Source organism: Pleuronectes platessa, chromosome 23 (genome assembly GCF_947347685.1).
Source record: "Pleuronectes platessa chromosome 23, fPlePla1.1, whole genome shotgun sequence".
Taxonomy (NCBI): domain Eukaryota; kingdom Metazoa; phylum Chordata; class Actinopteri; order Pleuronectiformes; family Pleuronectidae; genus Pleuronectes; species Pleuronectes platessa.
The window spans coordinates 1,154,460-1,172,958 of NC_070648.1; the positions used below are offsets into that span (position 1 = coordinate 1,154,460).

At 42.9% G+C, this 18,499-nt stretch overlaps 5 protein-coding genes across 6 annotated transcripts in view; 2 read left to right on the top strand and 3 right to left on the bottom strand.

Annotated features, from left to right (window-relative positions):
- Positions 1 to 734: 734 nt before the first annotated feature.
- Positions 735 to 4,179, top strand: sb:cb1081 (sterile alpha motif domain-containing protein 9-like). The gene is made up of 3 exons (XM_053416124.1): positions 735 to 827; positions 1,140 to 1,201; positions 1,464 to 4,179. Exon 3 carries the CDS (start codon positions 1,589 to 1,591, stop codon positions 3,506 to 3,508), a length of 1,920 nt encoding a protein of 639 aa, XP_053272099.1. The 5' UTR covers positions 735 to 827; positions 1,140 to 1,201; positions 1,464 to 1,588; the 3' UTR covers positions 3,509 to 4,179.
- Positions 4,180 to 4,526: 347 nt separating this feature from the next.
- LOC128430127 (ER membrane protein complex subunit 4) lies at positions 4,527 to 16,228 on the bottom strand. Of its 2 annotated transcripts, XM_053416096.1 has the most exons (7): positions 7,352 to 7,458; positions 7,147 to 7,177; positions 6,405 to 6,558; positions 6,165 to 6,279; positions 5,775 to 5,928; positions 5,506 to 5,666; positions 4,527 to 5,020 (listed from the first exon to the last, which is right to left on the bottom strand). In XM_053416096.1, the coding sequence occupies exons 3-7, from the start codon at positions 6,515 to 6,517 to the stop codon at positions 4,985 to 4,987; spliced, it is 579 nt and encodes a 192-aa protein (XP_053272071.1). In that variant the 5' UTR covers positions 6,518 to 6,558; positions 7,147 to 7,177; positions 7,352 to 7,458; the 3' UTR covers positions 4,527 to 4,984. The 2 variants fall into 2 exon arrangements, with proteins under 2 accessions (XP_053272071.1, XP_053272070.1); XM_053416095.1 differs by lacking the exons at positions 7,147 to 7,177; positions 7,352 to 7,458 and adding an exon at positions 16,118 to 16,228.
- Positions 9,387 to 13,093, top strand: LOC128430126 (sterile alpha motif domain-containing protein 9). The gene is made up of 3 exons (XM_053416094.1): positions 9,387 to 9,587; positions 9,881 to 9,942; positions 10,255 to 13,093. The coding sequence occupies exon 3, from the start codon at positions 10,387 to 10,389 to the stop codon at positions 12,364 to 12,366; it is 1,980 nt and encodes a 659-aa protein (XP_053272069.1). The 5' UTR covers positions 9,387 to 9,587; positions 9,881 to 9,942; positions 10,255 to 10,386; the 3' UTR covers positions 12,367 to 13,093.
- On the bottom strand, positions 13,439 to 16,250 carry LOC128430128 (ER membrane protein complex subunit 4). Its single transcript, XM_053416097.1, has 6 exons — positions 16,118 to 16,250; positions 15,293 to 15,440; positions 15,053 to 15,167; positions 14,660 to 14,813; positions 14,413 to 14,573; positions 13,439 to 13,932 (listed from the first exon to the last, which is right to left on the bottom strand). The coding sequence occupies exons 2-6, from the start codon at positions 15,397 to 15,399 to the stop codon at positions 13,897 to 13,899; spliced, it is 573 nt and encodes a 190-aa protein (XP_053272072.1). The 5' UTR covers positions 15,400 to 15,440; positions 16,118 to 16,250; the 3' UTR covers positions 13,439 to 13,896.
- A 376-nt stretch (positions 16,251 to 16,626) lies between these two features.
- si:cabz01101003.1 (ubiquitin carboxyl-terminal hydrolase CYLD) overlaps positions 16,627 to 18,499 on the bottom strand; it is an 8,703-nt gene continuing 6,830 nt past the window's right edge. The window contains exons 13-16 of the mRNA XM_053416092.1: positions 18,360 to 18,468; positions 18,082 to 18,200; positions 17,737 to 17,944; positions 16,627 to 17,642 (exon numbers count right to left, since the gene is read on the bottom strand). Coding sequence (XP_053272067.1) covers positions 17,458 to 17,642; positions 17,737 to 17,944; positions 18,082 to 18,200; positions 18,360 to 18,468 — 621 coding nt within the window. The 3' untranslated portion in view covers positions 16,627 to 17,457. The remainder of the gene's footprint in view (positions 17,643 to 17,736; positions 17,945 to 18,081; positions 18,201 to 18,359; positions 18,469 to 18,499) is intronic.

The window sequence follows — 18,499 nt, forward strand, 5'->3', positions numbered from 1 at the left end:
GAGAGAGAGCTCTGAATCATCCAGGTCTTGATGTTCTTGAAACATTCCTGACATTCGACACTAGTTCAGGAAGATCCATCAAACATGGATGTGCTGCTCCGGGTGGTTCTGTAGTTTCTGATCCAGGACTGTTGAGGTCTTGGGCGAGTTGTGAAATTAAAACTGTTTCATAATCATTTAACATTTACAAAGTTTCTTATAACACAGAAATACTTATTAACAGTTATAAAAACTTGTAAACTTTACCCCAGCACGTGAAAGTGGGTTGAATCAAACTGTTGAAGATTTTGTAATGATTCCAAAACTGTATCTTTGCTCCTTACATTCAACGTACACATGCACCATGTTCCTGATGATGAATAAACCTCTTGAAACTTCAAAATAATCTAATCTGCTTTAGATATGTTCATATCTATATGAGGCCCTTTGAATGACAGACGAGGACTTTAGAGGCTACACACAACTTTCAATGTTTGCTATATAATGCGTATTTATTTCGTAGATAGAAAATGCTGCTTTGTGTTCAGATCATTTCACAACAAACTTCACAGTTTCAGAATGATGCTGTGTTCGACCGTTTCCAGGAAACGAGCTGCAGTTTCATTTCCACGTAAATGTACCTTGTAGGTAAGATGGCATCTGGTCAGTCAAGTTTTGAATATTAGTTCTAGTGACTCAATCAACAAGTCATCTGTTGTTATTAATATGCTGGATCACAAAGGAGGACTGAACCATGAACAGGATGCAGAGGGAGTGGCTCCACCATGTTTATAAGTTCCATCCCCGTGGATCTGCAGTCAAACTCACACCTGCTGGATCTCAATCAGGTAAAACGATTTGCATGAATGTTTATTGATTATTGTTCATTGATTTTTCTCATGTAGAAAATTTGTCGGTATCTTACTGGAGATTTTCCAACATGTTCTTTTTTTAGGAATTAAACTGTTTTATATATCTTTGGGGGTGTAATATTTAATCTATAAATTCAGCCAAATATATTTGGGCATAAATTAAACTATATCATCAGCATAAATTGTTGATGCATGTCAGTGAGCTACATGTTTTAAATGATACAGAATCATTCATCATGCAGGTTTTATAAGCTGCTGATTATAAGTCACTGATCTTTCTTTTAATAGATCGGCTGTAAAACGTGAAGAAGAACAAGTTGGTTTCAGGTTGTTGACAACATCTCATGCTGGTGAGTCACACAATGCTAAAATTAAAAACTAAATGCTAACATGGTACTTTTAGGAATTATAATGGTCACCATGTTCATTGTCTTAGATTAGCATGTTAGCATTCTCCAATTAGCACAAAACACAAAGTGCCGGGAATGTTGTGATTAAGATTAAAAATGAAAACTTGTCTTACTCTCGGAAGTCCATTTTAGCCATTAAAGTTATATAAATGATTGTGTGTTTGAAATGAGATGAATACAAGCTGTGTTCTCTCCTCCTCAGGTTTTTAAATGCTGCTGCACTGACCCGTTAAACCACAACCAGAGAGAAGATTCTTGGCTCACTCCAATCACAACAATAAGCCTTGTAACACAATATTTCGCTTCACAATAAGATAAAGCAACACAATGGAGCGTCGTTCACCAGACACTGAATCCTCTGGTGTTGATAGGGAGATGTCAGGGGTGGAATTGGTTGAGCACTGTTTTTTGTATATGAAAGAAAATCCCACATCCACCAACACGCAGCTGTTCTGTATGTTGGCACTGCTGAAGGCCTATGTTCCTGAGTCCTACCTCCTGATGTCTGAGTGTCAAAGGATTCTTGGCCCACCTGATCCCATCCATGGAGGCCCCCCCTTTGAACAGAGAATGGAGCCTTTTACCAACTTCATCAGGAAATCCAGTCCAAACCCTGGACCCAAACGTGTATGTATGATTAACCAGGTATCTGCACAAAAGGCTGTGGAGGTAATGGCTGACTCTGGGATTCCCAGGAGTGATACAGTGAAAAACATTATGTTCTCACTTTGTGGAGATCAGGCCGAACCACATGTTCTCCAGGTCATCAAAGATCTGCTGACAAAGAGAGAAATGGTGGAGAAACGCAAAGAGAAGTTCTCAAGGTTGGTTGAAGATATACTGAAGCTAGAGAGTTTTAACAAAGCTCTACTTGTCTTGGAGGGAGCGTCAACAAAATTCTCAGAGAACGCCGCTTTCCCTCAAGTTGTTTCTCGTCTGTATTACATTGCTAAAAAACCATCTGACTATGTAATAGCTGAAGAATGGGCAAAGGAAGCCATTGATCGAGCTCCAGACATCTCTTACATAGCTGACACTCTTGGGCAGGTTTATAAGAACCGTTTGTTGAGGCTTCGTAAGGGACCAGAAGAAATCATTAGATTGGCAGACGAGGCCTTCACAGCATTTGAAGATGTGGAGAGGAAAGCAGACAAGGAAGAGCCCCTACAGATGGACACAGAAGGTACTGCACCTATTGCAGCTACTTTCAACAATCGGGGCCTTTTCGGCTTCCTCCAAGTGGCAAAGATCGCTTTTGAAAAACTCAGTGACCAGCAGCTGAAGGCTTCTTTAATCCAAAACAGGAAAAAGAACGTCAAAGCCAAGTTTGAATTCTTTGAGTGGTACCTGACCTACTCGACGCCCGACGAGACAACTTTAGAGCCAGATTACTTCTGGAAGGATGTGGCACTCTGTTACAAACATTACACAACAGAAGCAGCAGCTGACTCCACCAGCTTCCCGGGTCTTCTTGACTGTTTGAATCAAGGCCTTTTCGGGTCCAGGGGGAAGAGGGCAGGATTTCGGGAGGAGGAGAAATCAGGGTTTGATTTAGAGGAATTCCAACGTGAGTTGAAAAACGACTATGAGGAAAATGTTGATGATGTCCAAGTAGCTGAGAGGTACATCCTCTCCAACATCATCTTGAGCAACAGGATGCCGGATTCTCCTCAGCTCGCCTCGATGGAAGAACTCCAAACTATCCTTTTGAGATTCTTGGCCACAGAAAGGAGGCATAGAAGTCCAGAGTTCTACCTCTTGGTGCTGCTGCTTCGGTTGTTCGGTGGTTCTGACTCAGACCTACGTCAGTATGTCACCTTCATGAAAGAAGCCTATGAAAGGTCCAGTTATGCCAAGTACCTTCGATCCCGTTACCTTTTGCCTCTGTTTTTTCTGGGTGAGGGCTCTGGACTGAGCAAATGGATTCACAAATCACGGCTGGATGCAATCGTGGAACAAACGGTGGAGGCTGAGCTGGCAGGTGAAAACAATCCAACTGATTTAGAGAAAACAAGGCGGATTGAAAACATGTGGAGGAACGGTGACGTGTGGCAATTGCCGGAAATCCAAAACATCCTTCGCCCGGTCAGGGAGGAGGACATTAAGGAGTTAGTTTGTGCCGGATGGTGGAAAGAAAATGTTGAACCAGAAGATCCAACATTGAGTGCCACGCTGATCTATCTTGGCTTCAACATTAAGGGTCCTGCCCCCTTCATAGTGAGAGTCCCTCATGTGAACAATGACTGACCAGGAACACTTTGGGATCAAGACCCAGACCAACAGATCACCATCGGTACCTTGAAAGCCATCATTCGCGTGTGAAATATTTTGGGATTCATGAAAACTAAGTGTAAGGTTTCTCTAAAGCACCTGACCTTTTTATTTTATTTTCTTTCACTCATTACTCTGAATTATCAGTTTTTGTTAAGGTGAATGGGTCAAATGTGATTGACATTAATCAGATTTGTTGTAATGTGTGGATATTCTTATATGTCTATGAAAATATGTCTCAATCTTATGTGATAAAGATATTAGAGACATTTCTCTCAAATACAGCCTATTTGCTTATATACATATTTGGGTTGAAAACTGATTTTGTGTTTGTGTTTAGTATTTACAATAATTAATTTTATCCCCTATTGCATTCTACTGGTCACTGTTTTAGGCATCCAAATTTATTTCTGACAAAATTTATTTCCATCTCAACTAAAAGGTTTCTCCAAGGGGAGATAACCCATTCTTCTTCTACATATAAAGCTTTTATCATGTGGTGTCTATTGGATTTATTATCAGTATCTATATTACTATTTTTATCATTATTATTAGTTACTATGATTGTGAGTTTCATATCGTTTGTTATAGAGCATTTGTGACTTGTATTGAAAAGTGATATACAAATAAAGTCGTTATTATTACAACTGTGGTTTTGTGTTTTCACTGATTCGTGTCTAGTCTCACTAAGTGTCCTGACCTCCACACCCAGTGTTGACAGAAACAGTCCAGTCATTAACATAGCAAAGGATTCATTCACAAGACACAACCACAGACTCTCTCTAGAAAAAAACACCAAAACTCCAGAAACAGGTGGAATGTGTTTCAGACAGAGGCTGAACAGAGGAGCTGCAGCAGTTTGAGGAAAGTGATGGTTTCTGAACATTAGAGCATTGAAACCTTCTTAAGTGAAAACACTCATTAGAATCATCAACCTGATTCTGAGCCTGTTCCCTAAACGTGATCTAGAAATCAGACACCAGAATTCCTTCAGCAAGATTAAGACACGTTTATTGACATTTCAATTCGGCCAATAAAGATTTATTTCATAGACAATTTTCAGAAAGGAGATCAGTATAAATTAGACAGAGCTATAAGTTAAACAGGTTAGTAAATGTTGCTGCTAACATAAGGAAATTGTCTTAAAATGAAGCGTTTCACTACAAACTGAGACGAGAGAAATGAAACGAGGGGGAAAGAAACAAATGAACAGGCTGTGAGTGAATCTCTAGGAAGTTGTGGATAAAACCGTATAGAATTCTGTATTCTGCAAGACAAACCAACGTGACTGTGAGTCTGTGCGTGTGGAGTAAGTCCCAGTAGTTCAACAGGAGCCAGTCTGATGATCTGCTGAGGGGGAAACCTTGTGTGAGCGGTCGTCTGCTGCAGGATGAGCAGTGTTTAAACCTCTGTAGATATATGAATCCTTCATGTGCATCGGGTTCAGTAGCTTCACAGCACCATCCCTCCGCCCATGATCTCCATCCTCTGTGGAGAAGAAAAGAGTTCAGAGAATCAGAAAGTGCTGAATCGACTCTGTAACACGGCGACAGGAGGAAATCACACACACCAGCTCATCAAATATGTATTTATCGTATGTGGGTTAAATGCAGAAAAGCAACATTAGCTGATATATCAACTCTCACAAAGCAATATGAAATAGTGCTGTACTGTTCACTATCAAGCTGAATAAAACGTTATCACATAAAACAAACTGTCTTTAAAAAGGACAGAGAGACCCTCATCTGACAAATGTGGGTTTTACCAGTGGTGGAATCTTTTCTTAATAATAAACTAGTTCACATAACTTTATTAAACCCAATTTAACATGCAATGACAAAGTTAGCCTATTCTGTCCCCTGCTGGTCAAAGCGTGAACAGCAGTAGAAACTGACGGAGCTCATTTGCCATGGAGACGATCAACACACACACACACAGAGACTTTTTGTGATTCTAATAATCGTAGTGTTTACCTGAGGCGGTTCTATGAAAGCCAGCCAATCAGACGAGTGTGTTGGGAGCAGGCCCATCGACTGACACTTGTAAATGGCCAACGCGGAGCCCAGGAGGTTTCCCACCAGGTAGACGAGGCCCTGGAGCCACTGCTGACTGGAGCTCTCCAACAGTTTGAAGGCTGAGACACAACAGAGAGAAGGATCGAAGGAAAAGGTCACGACAAATAAACCAAATTAACTATAAAACTGTGTGTGAATCAAAACTATGTGAACAACTGGATCCTCACTGGCAGACATGGACATGAGGGCCTGAATGGGCCTCCAGGCCATCATGCAGACCATCATGATGGGGAAGATGGAGATGGTGTTGCCCGACATGTACATGATGAACAGGTTCATGGGGATCTGCTTCAGGGGCCCAAGGGCCACGTCCCAGCAGCGCTGTGAGACAGAGGAGACAGAGGACAATGCTCAGCAGCACATTCCTGTGATATCACAGTTTCATCTTCTCTACAGCAGTTTGTGATCAGGGACTTTCAGCTAAGTGTCCCTAATAAAGAGGGTTTCATAACTTAAACTCTGTGAACTTAGGACACTATTATTATTTTGATTATAAACTCAACAGGAAGTGGCAAACAAAGTCAATATCTGCGTTGATATGAAGGAGACCCCCTCACCTTCTCCACCAGGTTCTTGTCCGTCTCCTGGATGCTGGTGTCAGGGACGGGTTTCTCAGAGTAGCCGATGGGATACACAACGTCTCCCTGCCCCCCCTGCCGGTCTCCACGACTCCTGCAGCACAGACGCAGCACAGACACAGCACAAAGATTCAACTTTACTGTCCCATGATTCACTGAATGGGTCTCTTTACTGCACCGAGTTGTCTCTAATTCACGATGTCCTGTCCTTCTGTTCACCTCGTGTTTCCAGAGCTCAGCTCCAGAGCCCACTTCATCCTCCGGGCCGCGCCGCCTCCCCTGGTCGACAGAGCTCCTCCTCCTCCTCCTCCTTGTCCTCCTGGAGACGCCATGGCAAACGTCTACGCTGCTGTACCTCAGAGACAGAAGACACCTGCAGAGGACAAACACACATGTTGACTGGGAATCTGTGGATCAGTTAAAAACACTCAAAGGCTCCGACGTGGTGACAAACAGACGCGCAGGAAGTGACATAAGACACGAACTCCGGATAATGTCCAGTTTGTATTTTACATAAGAAGAAGGCTGCAGGAGATTGTCCGGATCCGCTTCATTCACAACAACAGGGAAATGTCTGTAATGTCCAGGAAACTCCAAATGCATGTTAAATGATAAAGACAGAACAATAAAATACATATTTAGATGTTAATGTATAAGAAGCTCTATGTGTGGGGAACACTGGTTTATTAAATATTAGCGTTAAACCCGTGAAGCCTGGTTTCCTCCTCTCTAACCTCCCACCAGTGCTAGTTGAACCTCACACGTTAACATTCAGACTCAGTTGATCCTGGTTTAGTCAACGTTTTCTAAATGTGAATTCTGTAAATCAAGTTGGATCCGATGTCTCTGACACGAGTTGTTTGTCTTGTGTTCAGCGGAGTACAGTGAGTCGCTGGGCAGCGAGGAAGAGAGCGGTAAAGACTGGGACGAGCTGGAGGAAGAGGCCAGGAAAGGTTTGTACCTGCAGCTTATTCCTCATCAGTCTGTTCGGTCTGGAAAGTATAAATGACAACAAGTTAAACTTGTGATAGAGAATCAGGATCAAATCGAAGCACACAATATATTTGCATATTTGACACTGAGTCAAGATCCTTGACTTAATCTGAGAAATTCAGGAAACTGTTGAAAGAAAGTGAACAAGTTCCTGGATCGTGTTCTGCTCTGGCCTCCCATCCTTCCATCCAGTTCATTATGAACATGCTTCGTAAAAACACTTAATGTTAAAATGCATCTTGTCCCCCTCAGCTGACAAAGAGAGCGTCTACGAGGACGAGGACACGGCCAACAGGAAGAGGAAGATCCGACCGTCCTCCGGGCCTGCATCCCGCCCCTCTGCCCGCCCCTCAGCCCGCCCCTCTGCCCGCCCCTCTGCCCGCCCTTCATCCCGCCCTTCATCCCGCCCTTCATCCCGCCCTTCATCCCGCCCGTCAGCCTCGCCCAGCAAGAAGAAGCGACGGACCTAAATGTCACACAAATACACACACACAGACACACAGACACACACACACACTGCCAAACCCTAGCTGACCCTCCCTCCTGCCCCAACTGGCTCTTGTCGTCCGAACACTTCTTACACACACACACTCACACACGATGTGTATAAAGACGTAGACGGCTCTTATTTTGGTGTTGGTCAGTGAAGTGTCAACAGTGAGTCGGTCGCACACTTCACTCATCAGCTCTTCTCCCTCTTCACTCCTTCCTCCTCCTCCTCCTCTTGTTTTCCACTTCCCTTCTCCATCCATCTATCAGGGTTTCATGTTTGTGTGTGAGAGTTTAAATGGGTTTTTAATTGAAAGCATTGTTTATTTTTTTGTTTAAAAAAAAATAAGTTTCTTAACTAATAAATAAAAAGATATGTGACCTGATCCTCTGCCAAGTGTTTTATATAAAAACTGAGATTCCCTCTCCTCCTCCTCCTCCTCTTCATCATTTCACCTTCCAGCCATGTTTTCTTCTGTGTTCGTTCAGTTGTGGTAATTAAATGAAACATTTTTCTGTTTTGTTTTTTTGACGGGGGGGCAGACACACATTTTCTGATAATTCTTATTTGAATGGGTTTGTAAACGTTTGCAGACAGAAACACAAACTGTCTCCTTTGCTCTTCTCCTCTGTCCCTTTTTCTTTTTCTTCATTCTGAGTAGATATGTTGTACTGTTAATTCTGAAAATCCTGTTTTTGTTTTTGTAATAAAATGAAATGGAATTGTAGCTTTCAATGGTCTGGTTCCTCTTTCAGTGCCGGTTCCTCTCCTCTTGACAAGACATCAGGAAACATGACACCCGGGAAAGATCCGGAGAATTGACTACGGAGTTAGCGACTAATAACCAGAGCCAAACTTCAGGAGAAAGTGACACCAACTAAATTTTATTTGTACAGCAACCAAATCATAATATACATTATCTCAAGATGCTTTAAGTAGAAGGTCACGACCTTGAAGCTCAAAGAGAAACCAACAGTTCCCACAATGAGCAGTGACTGGACGGGAAAAACTTCAGAACCAGTCAGAGTGGTCCGACTGGTTGGTGAGCAGAGAAAAGAGAGAGAGACAAAGAGAGAGAAAGCGAAAGAGAGAGAGAGCTCTGAATCATCCAGGTCTTGATGTTCTTGAAACATTCCTGACATTCGACACTAGTTCAGGAAGATCCATCAAACATAGATGTGCTGCTCCGGGTGGTTCTGTAGTTTCTGATCCAGGACTGTTGAGGTCATGGGCGGGTTGTGAAATTAAAACTGTTTCATAATCATTTAACAATTTTACAAAGTTTCCTATACCACAGAAATACTTATTAACAGTTATAAAAACTTGTAAACTTTACGCCAGCATGTGAAAGTGGGTTGAATCAAACTGTTGAAGATTTTGTGATGATTTTAAAACTGTATCTTTGCTCCTGAAATTCAACGTAAAGATGCACCATGTTCCTGATGATGAATAAACCTCTTGAAAGTAAAAATTATTCTAATCTGCTTAAGATAACATGTTTATATCTATATAATGTCCTTTGAATGACAGATGAGGACTTTAGAGGCTACACGCAACTTTCAATGTTTGCTATATAATGCGTATTTATTTCGTAGATAGAAATGCTGCTTTGGGTTCAGATCATTTCACAATAAACTGAACAGTTTCAGAATGATGCTGTGTTCGACCGTTTACAGGAAACCAGCTGCAGTTTCATTTCCACGTAAATGTACCTTGTAGGTAAGATGGCATCTGGTCAGTCAAGTTTTGAATATTAGTTCTAGTGACTCAATCAACAAGTCATCTGTTGTTATTAATATGCTGGATCACAAAGGAGCACTGAACTATGAAAGGAATGCAGAGGGAGTGGCTCCACCATGTATATAAGGTCCATCCCCGTGGATCTGCAGTCAAACTCACACCTGCTGGATCTCAATCAGGTAAAACGATTTGCATTAATGTTTATTGATTATTGTTCATTGATTTTTCTGATTTAGAAAATTTGTCGGTACCTTACTGGAGCTTTTTTCCAACATGTTCTTTTTTTTAGGAATTAAACTGTTTTATATATCTTAATTTATCCCCAAAAATATTTGGGGATAAATTAAACTATATCATCAGCATACATTGTTGATGCATGTCAGTGAGCTACATGTTTGAAATGACACAGAATCATTCATCATGCAGGTTTTATAAGCTGCTGATTATAAGTCACTGATCTTTCTTTTAATAGATCGGCTGTAAAACGTGAAGAAGAACAAGTTGGTTTCAGGTTGTTGACAACATCTCATGCTGGTGAGTCACTGCAAGTCTCTAATTAGAAAAGTAAAAGCTAAATGCTAACATGCTACATTTAGGAATTATAATGTTCACCATGTTCATTGTCTTGGTTTAGCATGTTAGCATTCTCCAATTAGCACAAAACACAAAGTGCAGCTGAGCATGAGGGGAATGTTGTGATTAAGATTAAAAATGAAAACTTGTGTTACTCTCGGAAGTCCCTTTAACCCATTAAAGTTTTTATATTATATAATGATCACAATGTGCTATATAAATGATTGTGTGTTTGAAATGAGATGAATACAAGCTGTGTTCTCTCCTCCTCAGGTTTTTAAATGCTGCTGCACTGACCCGTTAAACCACAACCAGAGAGAAATACAAACGATTCTTGGCTCACTCCATTACAACAATAAGCCTTGTAACACAATATTTCGCTTCACAATAAGATAAAGCAACACAATGGAGCGTCGTTCACCAGACATTGAATCCTCTGGTGTTGATAGGGAGATGTCAGTGGTGGAGTTGGATGAGCACTGTGTTTTGTATATGAGAGAAAACCCCACATCCACCAACACGGAGCTGTTCTGTATGTTGGCCCTGCTGAAGGCCTATGTTCCTGAGTCCTACCTCCTGATGTCTGATTGTCAAAGGATTCTTGGCCCACCTGATCCCATCCATGGAGGCCCCCCCTTTGAACAGAGAATGGAGCCTTTTACCAACTTCATCAGGAAATCCAGTCCAAACCCTGGACACGTACATGTATGTATGATTAACAAGGAATCTGCACAAAAGGCTGTGGAGGTAATGGTTGACTCTGGGATTCCCAGGAGTTCTACAGTGGAAAAAATTGTGTCTCAGGCCGAACCACATGTTCTCCAGGTCATAAAAGATCTGCTGACAAAGAGAGTGGAGAAACGCAAAGAGAAGTTCTCGAGGTTGGTTGAGGATATACTGAAGCATGAGAGTTTTAACGAAGCTCTATCTCTCTTGGAGAGCGCGTCCATAAAATTCAGAGAGAACGCCGCTTTCCCTCAAGTTGTTTCTCGTCTGTATTACATTGCTCAAGAACCATCTGACTATGTAATAGCTGAAGAATGGGCAAATGAAGCCATTAATCGAGCTCCAGACATCTCTTACATAGCTGACACTCTTGGGCAGGTTTATAAGAACCGTTTGTTGAGGCTGGGTGAGGGACCAGGAGAAATCATGAGAATGGCAGACGAGGCCTTCACAGCATTTGAAGATGTGGAGAGGATAGCAGACAATGAAGAGCCCCTACAGATGGACACAGAAGGTACTTTCAACAATCGGGGCCTTTTCGGCTTCCTCCAAGTGGCAAAGATCGCTTTTGAAAAACTCAGGGATCAGACACACAAGGATTTTTTAATCCAAAACAGGATAATGGAAGTTGAAGCCAAGTTTGAATTCTTTGAGTGGTACCTGACCTACTCGAAGCCCGACGAGACAACTTTAGAGCCAGATTACTTCTGGAAGGATGTGGCCCTCTGTTACAAACATTACACAACAGAAGCAGCAGCTGACTCCACCAGCTTCCCGGGTCTTCTTGACTGTTTGAATCAAGGCCTTTTCAGGTCCAGGGGGAAGAGGGCAGGATTTCGGGAGGAGAAGAAATCAGGGTTGGATTTAGAGACAATCCAACGTGAGTTGAAAAAGGACTATGAGGAAAATGTTGATGATGTCCAAGTAGCCGAGAGGTACATCCTCTCCAACATCATCTTGAGCAACAGGATGCCGGATTCTCCTCAGCTCGCCTCGGTGGAAGAACTCCAAACTATCATTTTGAGATTCTTGGCCACAGAAAGGAGTCATAGAAGTCCAGAGTTCTACCTCTTGGTGCTGCTGCTGTGGTTGTTCCCTGAGGAGCAGCCTCCGGTGCTGCAGGACGAGGACGATGAAGAAGGGGAACAAGTGCCCACTGATGGGCAGCCTGGACAGCTGCCTCTTGACCTTGGTTTTGACCCAGACCTACGTCAGTATGTCACCTTCATGGAAGAAGCCTATGAAAGGTCCGGTTATGCCAAGTACCTTCGATCCCGTTACCTTTTGCCTCTGTTTTTTCTGGGTAAGGGCTCTGGACTGAGCAAATGGATTCACAAATCACAGCTGGATGCAATCGTGGAACAAACGGTGAACGCTGAGCTGGCAGGTGAAAACAATCCAACTGATTTAGAGAAAACAAGGCGGGTTAAAAACATGTGGAGGAACGGTGACGTGTGGCAATTGCCGGAAATCCAAAACATCCTTCGCCCGGTCACGGTTCACGACAATAAAGTGGATGTTTGTGCCGGAGGATGGAAAGAAAAGGTTTCAACAGAGGTTGAACCTAAGGATCCAACGTTGAGCACCATCTATCTTGGCTTCAACATTAAGGGTCCTGTCCTCTTCAAGGTGGGAGTCCCTCATGTGAACAATGACTGACCAGGAACACTTTGGGATAGAGACCCAGCACAACAAGTGATGGAATGACCAACAGATCACCATCGGTACCTTGAAAGCCATCATTCTCGTGTGAAATTATTTTAGGATTCATGAAAACTAAGTGTAAGGTTTCTCTAAAGCACCTGACCTTTTTATTTTATTTTCTTTCACTCATTACTCTGAATTATCAGTTCTTTTGAAGGTGTATGGGTCAAATGTGATTGACATTAATCAGATTTGTTGTAATGTGTGGATATTCTTATATGTCTATGAAAATGTCTCAATCTTATGTGATAAAGATATTAGAGACATTTCTCTCAAATACATCCTACTTGCTTATATACATATTTGGGTTGTAAAACAGATTTTGTGTTTGTGTTTAGTATTTACAATAATTCATTTTATCCCCCATTGCATTCTACTGGCCAAGTATTCACTCTCTTAAGCATCCAAATGTATTTATGACAAAATTAATTTCCATCTCAACTAAAAAGGTTTCTACAAGGGGAGATAACCCATTCTTCTTCTACATAATAAAGCTTTTATCATTACATTACATTACATTATCATTACATCATGTGGTGTCTATTGGATTAATTATCAGTATCTATATTATTATTTTTATCATTATTAGTTATTGTTATTTTGATTCATATCGTTTGTTATAGAGCACTTTGTGACTTGATTGAAAAGTGCTATACAAATAAAGTTGTGATTATTATAATAACTGTGATTTTGTGTTTTCACTGATTCGTGTCTAGTCTCACTAAGTGTCCTGACCTCCACATCCAGTGTTGACTGAAACAGTCCAGTCATTAACATAGCAAAGGATTCATTCACAAGACACTACCATGGACTCTCTCTAGAAAAACACCCAAACTCCAGAAACAGGTGGAATGTGTTTCAGACAGAGGCTGAACAGAGGAGCTGCAGCAGTTTGAGGAAAGTGATGGTTTCTGAACATTAGAGCATTGAAACCTTCTTAAGTGAAAACACTCATTAGAATCATCAACCTGATTCTGAGCCTGTTCCCTAAACGTGATCTAGAAATCAGACACCAGAATTCCTTCAGCAAGATTAAGACACGTTTATTGACATTTCAATTCGGCCAATAAGGATTTATTTTGTAGACAATTTTCAGAAAGGAGATCAGTATAAATTAAACAGAGCTATAAGTTAAACAGGTTAGTAAATGTTGCTGCTAAAATAAGGAAATCGTCTTAAAATGAAGCGTTACACTACAAACTGAGACGAGAGAAATGAAACGAGGGTGAAAGAAACAAATGCACAGGCTGTGAGTGAATCTCTAGGAAGTTGTGGATAAAACCGTATAGAATTCTGTATTCTGCGAGACAAACCAACTGGATTGTGAGTCTGTGCGTGTGGAGTAAGTCCCAGTAGTTCAACAGGAGTCAGTCTGATGATCTGCTGAGGGGGAAACCTTATGTGAGCGGTCGTCTGCTGCAGGATGAGCAGTGTTTAAACCTCTGTAGATATATGAATCCTTCATGTGCATCGGGTCCGGCAGCTTCACAGCACCATCCCTCCGCCCATGATCTCCATCCTCTGTGGAGAAGAAACGAGTTCAGAGAATCAGAAAAGTGCTGAATCGACTCTGTAACACGGCGACAGGAGGAAATCACACACCAGCTCATCAAATATGTATTTATCGTGCGGGTAATATGCAGAAAAGCAACATCAGCTGATGTATCAACACTCACAAAGCAATATGAAATAGTGCTGTACTGTTCACTATCAAGCTGAATAAAACGTTATCACATAAAACAAACTGTCTTTTAAAAGGACAGAGAGACCCTCATCTGACAAATGTGTGTTTTACCAGTGGTGGAATCTTTTCTTAATAATAAACAAGTTCACATAACTTTATTAAACCCAATTTAACATGCAATGACAAAGTTAGCCTATTCTGTCCCCTGCTGGTCAAAACGTGAACAGCAGTAGAAACTGACGGAGCTCATTTGCCATGGAGACGATCAACACACACACACAGAGACTTTTTGTGATTCTAATAATCGTAGTGTTTACCTGAGGCGGTTCTATGAAAGCCAGCCAATCAGACGAGTGTGTTGGGAGCAGGCCCATCGACTGACACTTGTAAATGGCCAACGCGGAGCCCAGGAGGTTTCCCACCAGGTAGACGAGGCCCTGGAGCCACTGCTGACTGGAGCTCTCCAACAGTTTGAAGGCTGAGACACAACAGAGAGAAGGATTAAACCAAATTAACAATATAACTGTGTGTGAATCAAAACTATGTGAACAACTGGATCCTCACTGGCAGACATGGACATGAGGGCCTGAATGGGCCTCCAGGCCATCATGCAGACCATCATGATGGGGAAGATGGAGATGGTGTTGCCCGACATGTACATGATGAACAGGTTCATGGGGATCTGCTTCAGGGGCCCAAGGGCCACGTCCCAGCAGCGCTGTGAGACAGAGGAGACAGAGGACAATGCTCAGCAGCACATTCCTGTGATATCACAGTTTCATCTTCTCTACAGCAGTTTGTGATCAGGGACTTTCAGCTAAGTGTCCCTAATAAAGAGGGTTTCATAACTTAAACTCTGTGAACTTAGGACACTATTATTATTTTGAGTATTAACTCAACAGGAAGTGGCTAACAAAGTCAAAATCTGCGTTGATATGAAGAAGGAGACCCCCTCACCTTCTCCACCAGGTTCTTGTCCGTCTCCTGGATGCTGGTGTCAGGGACGGGTTTCTCAGAGTAGCCGATGGGATACACAACGTCTCCCTGCCCCCCCTGCCGGTCTCCACGACTCCTGCAGCACAGACGCAGCACAGACACAGCACAAAGATTCAACTTTACTGTCCCATGATTCACTGAATGCGTCTCTTCACTGCACCGAGTTGTCTCTAATTCACGATGTCCTGTCCTTCTGTTCACCTCGTGTTTCCAGAGCTCAGCTCCAGAGCCCACTTCATCCTCCGGGCCGCGCCGCCTCCCCTGGTCGACAGAGCTCCTCCTCCTCCTTGTCCTCCTGGAGACGCCATTGCAAACGTCTACGCTGCTGTACCTCAGAGACAGAAGACACCTGCAGAGGACAAACACACAGGTTGACAGGGAATCAGAGGCTCGATGCAGTTAAAGCTACTTCTCTACCTGAAACCAGCAGCTTGATGAAACTGAGTCTGAACATGGAGAAACTGTGGATCAGTTAAAAACACTCTGAAGTTATTAAAATCCACTCAAAGGCTCCGACGTGGTGACAAACCGACGCGCAGGAAGTGACATAAGACACGAACTCCGGATAATGTCCAGTTTGTATTTTACATAAGAAGAAGGCTGCAGGAGATTGTCCGGATCCGCTTCTTTCACAACAACAGGGAAATGTCTGTAATGTCCAGGAAACTCCAAATGCATGTTAAATGATAAAGACAGAACAATAAAATACATATTTAAATGTATTATTTAATGTTAATGTCTCAGAAGCTCTATGTGTGGGGAACACTGGTTTATTAAATATTAGCGTTAAACCCGTGAATCCTGGTTTCCTCCTCTCTAACCTCCCACCAGTGCCAGTTGAACCTCACACGTTAACATTCAGACTCAGTTGATCCTGGTTTAACTGGAAATTCCTTCTGTTGTTTCTCTGGAACCATCAAACACGAAGGTGACGCCTCGACGCGACGCTTTCACAGGATGTGCAGCTGACGTCACGGTCGCGTTACGTCAAAACACCACAAACAAGACGTCATCTCACGTGTTTACCTTCAGATGAACATCCACTGCGCCGCTGGTCGCTGCTTTTGTCGTTATTACGATCAAATGGGAGAAATAATCGTTGAGTAGAGAAAACGAGTCGCAGCTTCCGTCGCACTCTGGATTCACGGCCCACAATGATGACGTAGGTCACAATCGCCCCCTAGTGGCCGGTCCGGAGAAATGATTCCACCCTCACTGGTGCTTTGTTCTATTTTATTATAAACAAATATAATGAAAATATATTATTATTTATAATTATTAAGATGTTATATTAATTATAGTACTGAAAGCAACAATAATAATGATAGTATTAATTTACTATGCATCGAAGGGAAGTGGTGTGGTCTGTACTACACAAGGATTCGCAGAATGTGACAGGAAAACTTATTCTATATACTTTTTCATATTCATAATGATTTCATCAGCAGGCAGACATGACTGAGCTCTGATAGCTTGTGGAAGAATTTCATCATAAAGAGAATTAAGACTCAATCAGAGACGTATGGAAACTGGAGGAGTAGGAAACCGTTTACTCTGTGGAACATCGTCCTCATCGTCTGCAGCTTGTTACAGGAAACAAGCCGTGAGCAACAGAACAGTTAAACATCCGTGTGCAAGCTTTACAGTCAGTTTAAGGCCGTTACATATTTACACACTGACATGTAAACGAAGCAGTGCAAATCAGTCTGTAAAGTGTGTGTGTGTGGCCGGTCACAGGCACAGTGGTTCTGCACAGTGTGTGAGAATCAGAAAGGCACAGGGAAACTCAGGTAGAAACGTCAGCACTGCCACCACATCAGTGTACAAGGCTCCGGAACTGACAATAAAGTACAAGTGATTTGTTCGTCAGGCACATTCCATGTTGTGGGTCAGGCTGTCGTCTCCCTGGGATTCTAAAGCTCTGTTCCCTGCTGTTCAGGCTCTGGGTCAGAAAACAGTCCCAACGCACCTCGAACATAAATATCTACACATTACTTTGTTGAAAATACAAAATAATAGCAGTAACATCAAGACAAGGAAATGAGAAATTCTTGAAGTTGGGTTTACACTGTGAAAATCATACAGAGACGCTGTAACTGTCTTGGATAGTTATTGATCAGAAACGTTGCTGCGTAGGTCTGTGTGTAAATCTAACTGTAACATGTGAGAGGAACAAACTGGGGCGACGACTTCCCAAGATGCATTTTAGCGCCAAGTGCAAACAAGAATCTGGATACATTCAGTGTTCGGTGGCTTTATGAATATTTCATATTCTTGTCTTCCTCTGACGTTTAAACAAGAACCTGAGGAGGACTTGTGTGAATCTGTTGTACAGCAGTCGGATCTTTGTGCGTCCGTGTCGAGTGTCACTTGTACAGGCTGAGCTCGGGGCTGTGGTACAGACACATGTAGGAGTCACAGAGCAGGCGGCGGGCCGGCTCCCGTAGTGACGCGGCGTCCACTCTGCTCAGCTCCTGCTCCGATAGGCCGAGGTAGCGTCCCACCTCGGGACACGCCATCACCCGGGGGATGTTGAAGCCGTTCTCTCCACCTGGGTGAGAGCACATGGACAAAAGGGAGCTTGTTTATTCATTGCATTGGATCCTGTAACTTGAAGCTGTGTTATCCAGGTTCAGGTCGCTCACCTTCTCTGTCCGCCATGCTGTCGAAGAACAGCCAGTCCGTGGGGAGGGGCCCGTGTTTGATGAAGCTCACGTAGTGGCTGGTCTCGATGCACGTCACAGCGAACAGAGACATTCGCTGGCGGGTGCAGTGAAGAGAGCCGGACCACGACCCGCCGGGGACACCGACCTTCACCGGGTCGTGGGACGTCCGCTTCCTGTGACTGTGGACCTGATGACCAGCAGGAAAACACCAGAGCAGAGTCATTGTGAAGCAGAAGAGATCCACGGATTGTTCACCTGGGACTGATGCATCCGTCTCTTCCAGATCATAACACTGTGACACTAAAATAAATAATAAAAAAGGACCTGTGTGTTGCAGGTGGGGCAGTACTGCTTGAGACGCCCGGGGGTGATGTCTACATCTTCATAACACTGCAGACACTCCCACTCAGCCACAGCCTGACAGATGCTGCACTGCCTCAGAGCTGGAAGGAGAGGAGAGTAAATACAGTCACAGTAAAACACGTGTGAGATCATCTCTATAGAAATACAACCAAACCTGACATAAACATAGATTCAAAGTAAATCAGATCTTTAAATTGAACCAAAAACAAATATCAGAACATTCCATTTATCGTCCTTACTGTCGTCCAGCAGGTCGGTGATGTCCAGGCTGAGTGTGGGCAAGATGGCGTCAAACATTTTGAAGTCCTTCCCAAACCGGGGCATGAGCAGCAGGAGGCAGGAGGGGGCCTGGAGGAGGGGGGGCAATACACCATCACTT

Bases quoted from the DNA above. Each gene is read 5' to 3' on its own strand.
- LOC128430128 (XM_053416097.1), bottom strand. From the start codon at position 15,399: ATGGCGTCTCCAGGAGGACAAGGAGGAGGAGGAGCTCTGTCGACCAGG. The intron at 15,168-15,292 runs GTGAACAGAAGG...TCTGTGCTGCAG, and splicing joins CTGAGCTCTGGAAACACGAG to GAGTCGTGGAGACCGGCAGG. The intron at 13,933-14,412 runs GTAAACACTACG...TCTTCTCCACAG, and splicing joins CTTTCATAGAACCGCCTCAG to AGGATGGAGATCATGGGCGG.
- sb:cb1081 (XM_053416124.1), top strand. From the start codon at position 1,589: ATGGAGCGTCGTTCACCAGACACTGAATCCTCTGGTGTTGATAGGGAG.
- LOC128430126 (XM_053416094.1), top strand. From the start codon at position 10,387: ATGGAGCGTCGTTCACCAGACATTGAATCCTCTGGTGTTGATAGGGAG.
- LOC128430127 (XM_053416095.1), bottom strand. From the start codon at position 6,517: ATGGCGTCTCCAGGAGGACAAGGAGGAGGAGGAGGAGGAGCTCTGTCG. The intron at 6,280-6,404 runs GTGAACAGAAGG...TCTGTGCTGCAG, and splicing joins CTGAGCTCTGGAAACACGAG to GAGTCGTGGAGACCGGCAGG. The intron at 5,929-6,164 runs GTGAGGGGGTCT...TCTGTCTCACAG, and splicing joins ACAAGAACCTGGTGGAGAAG to CGCTGCTGGGACGTGGCCCT.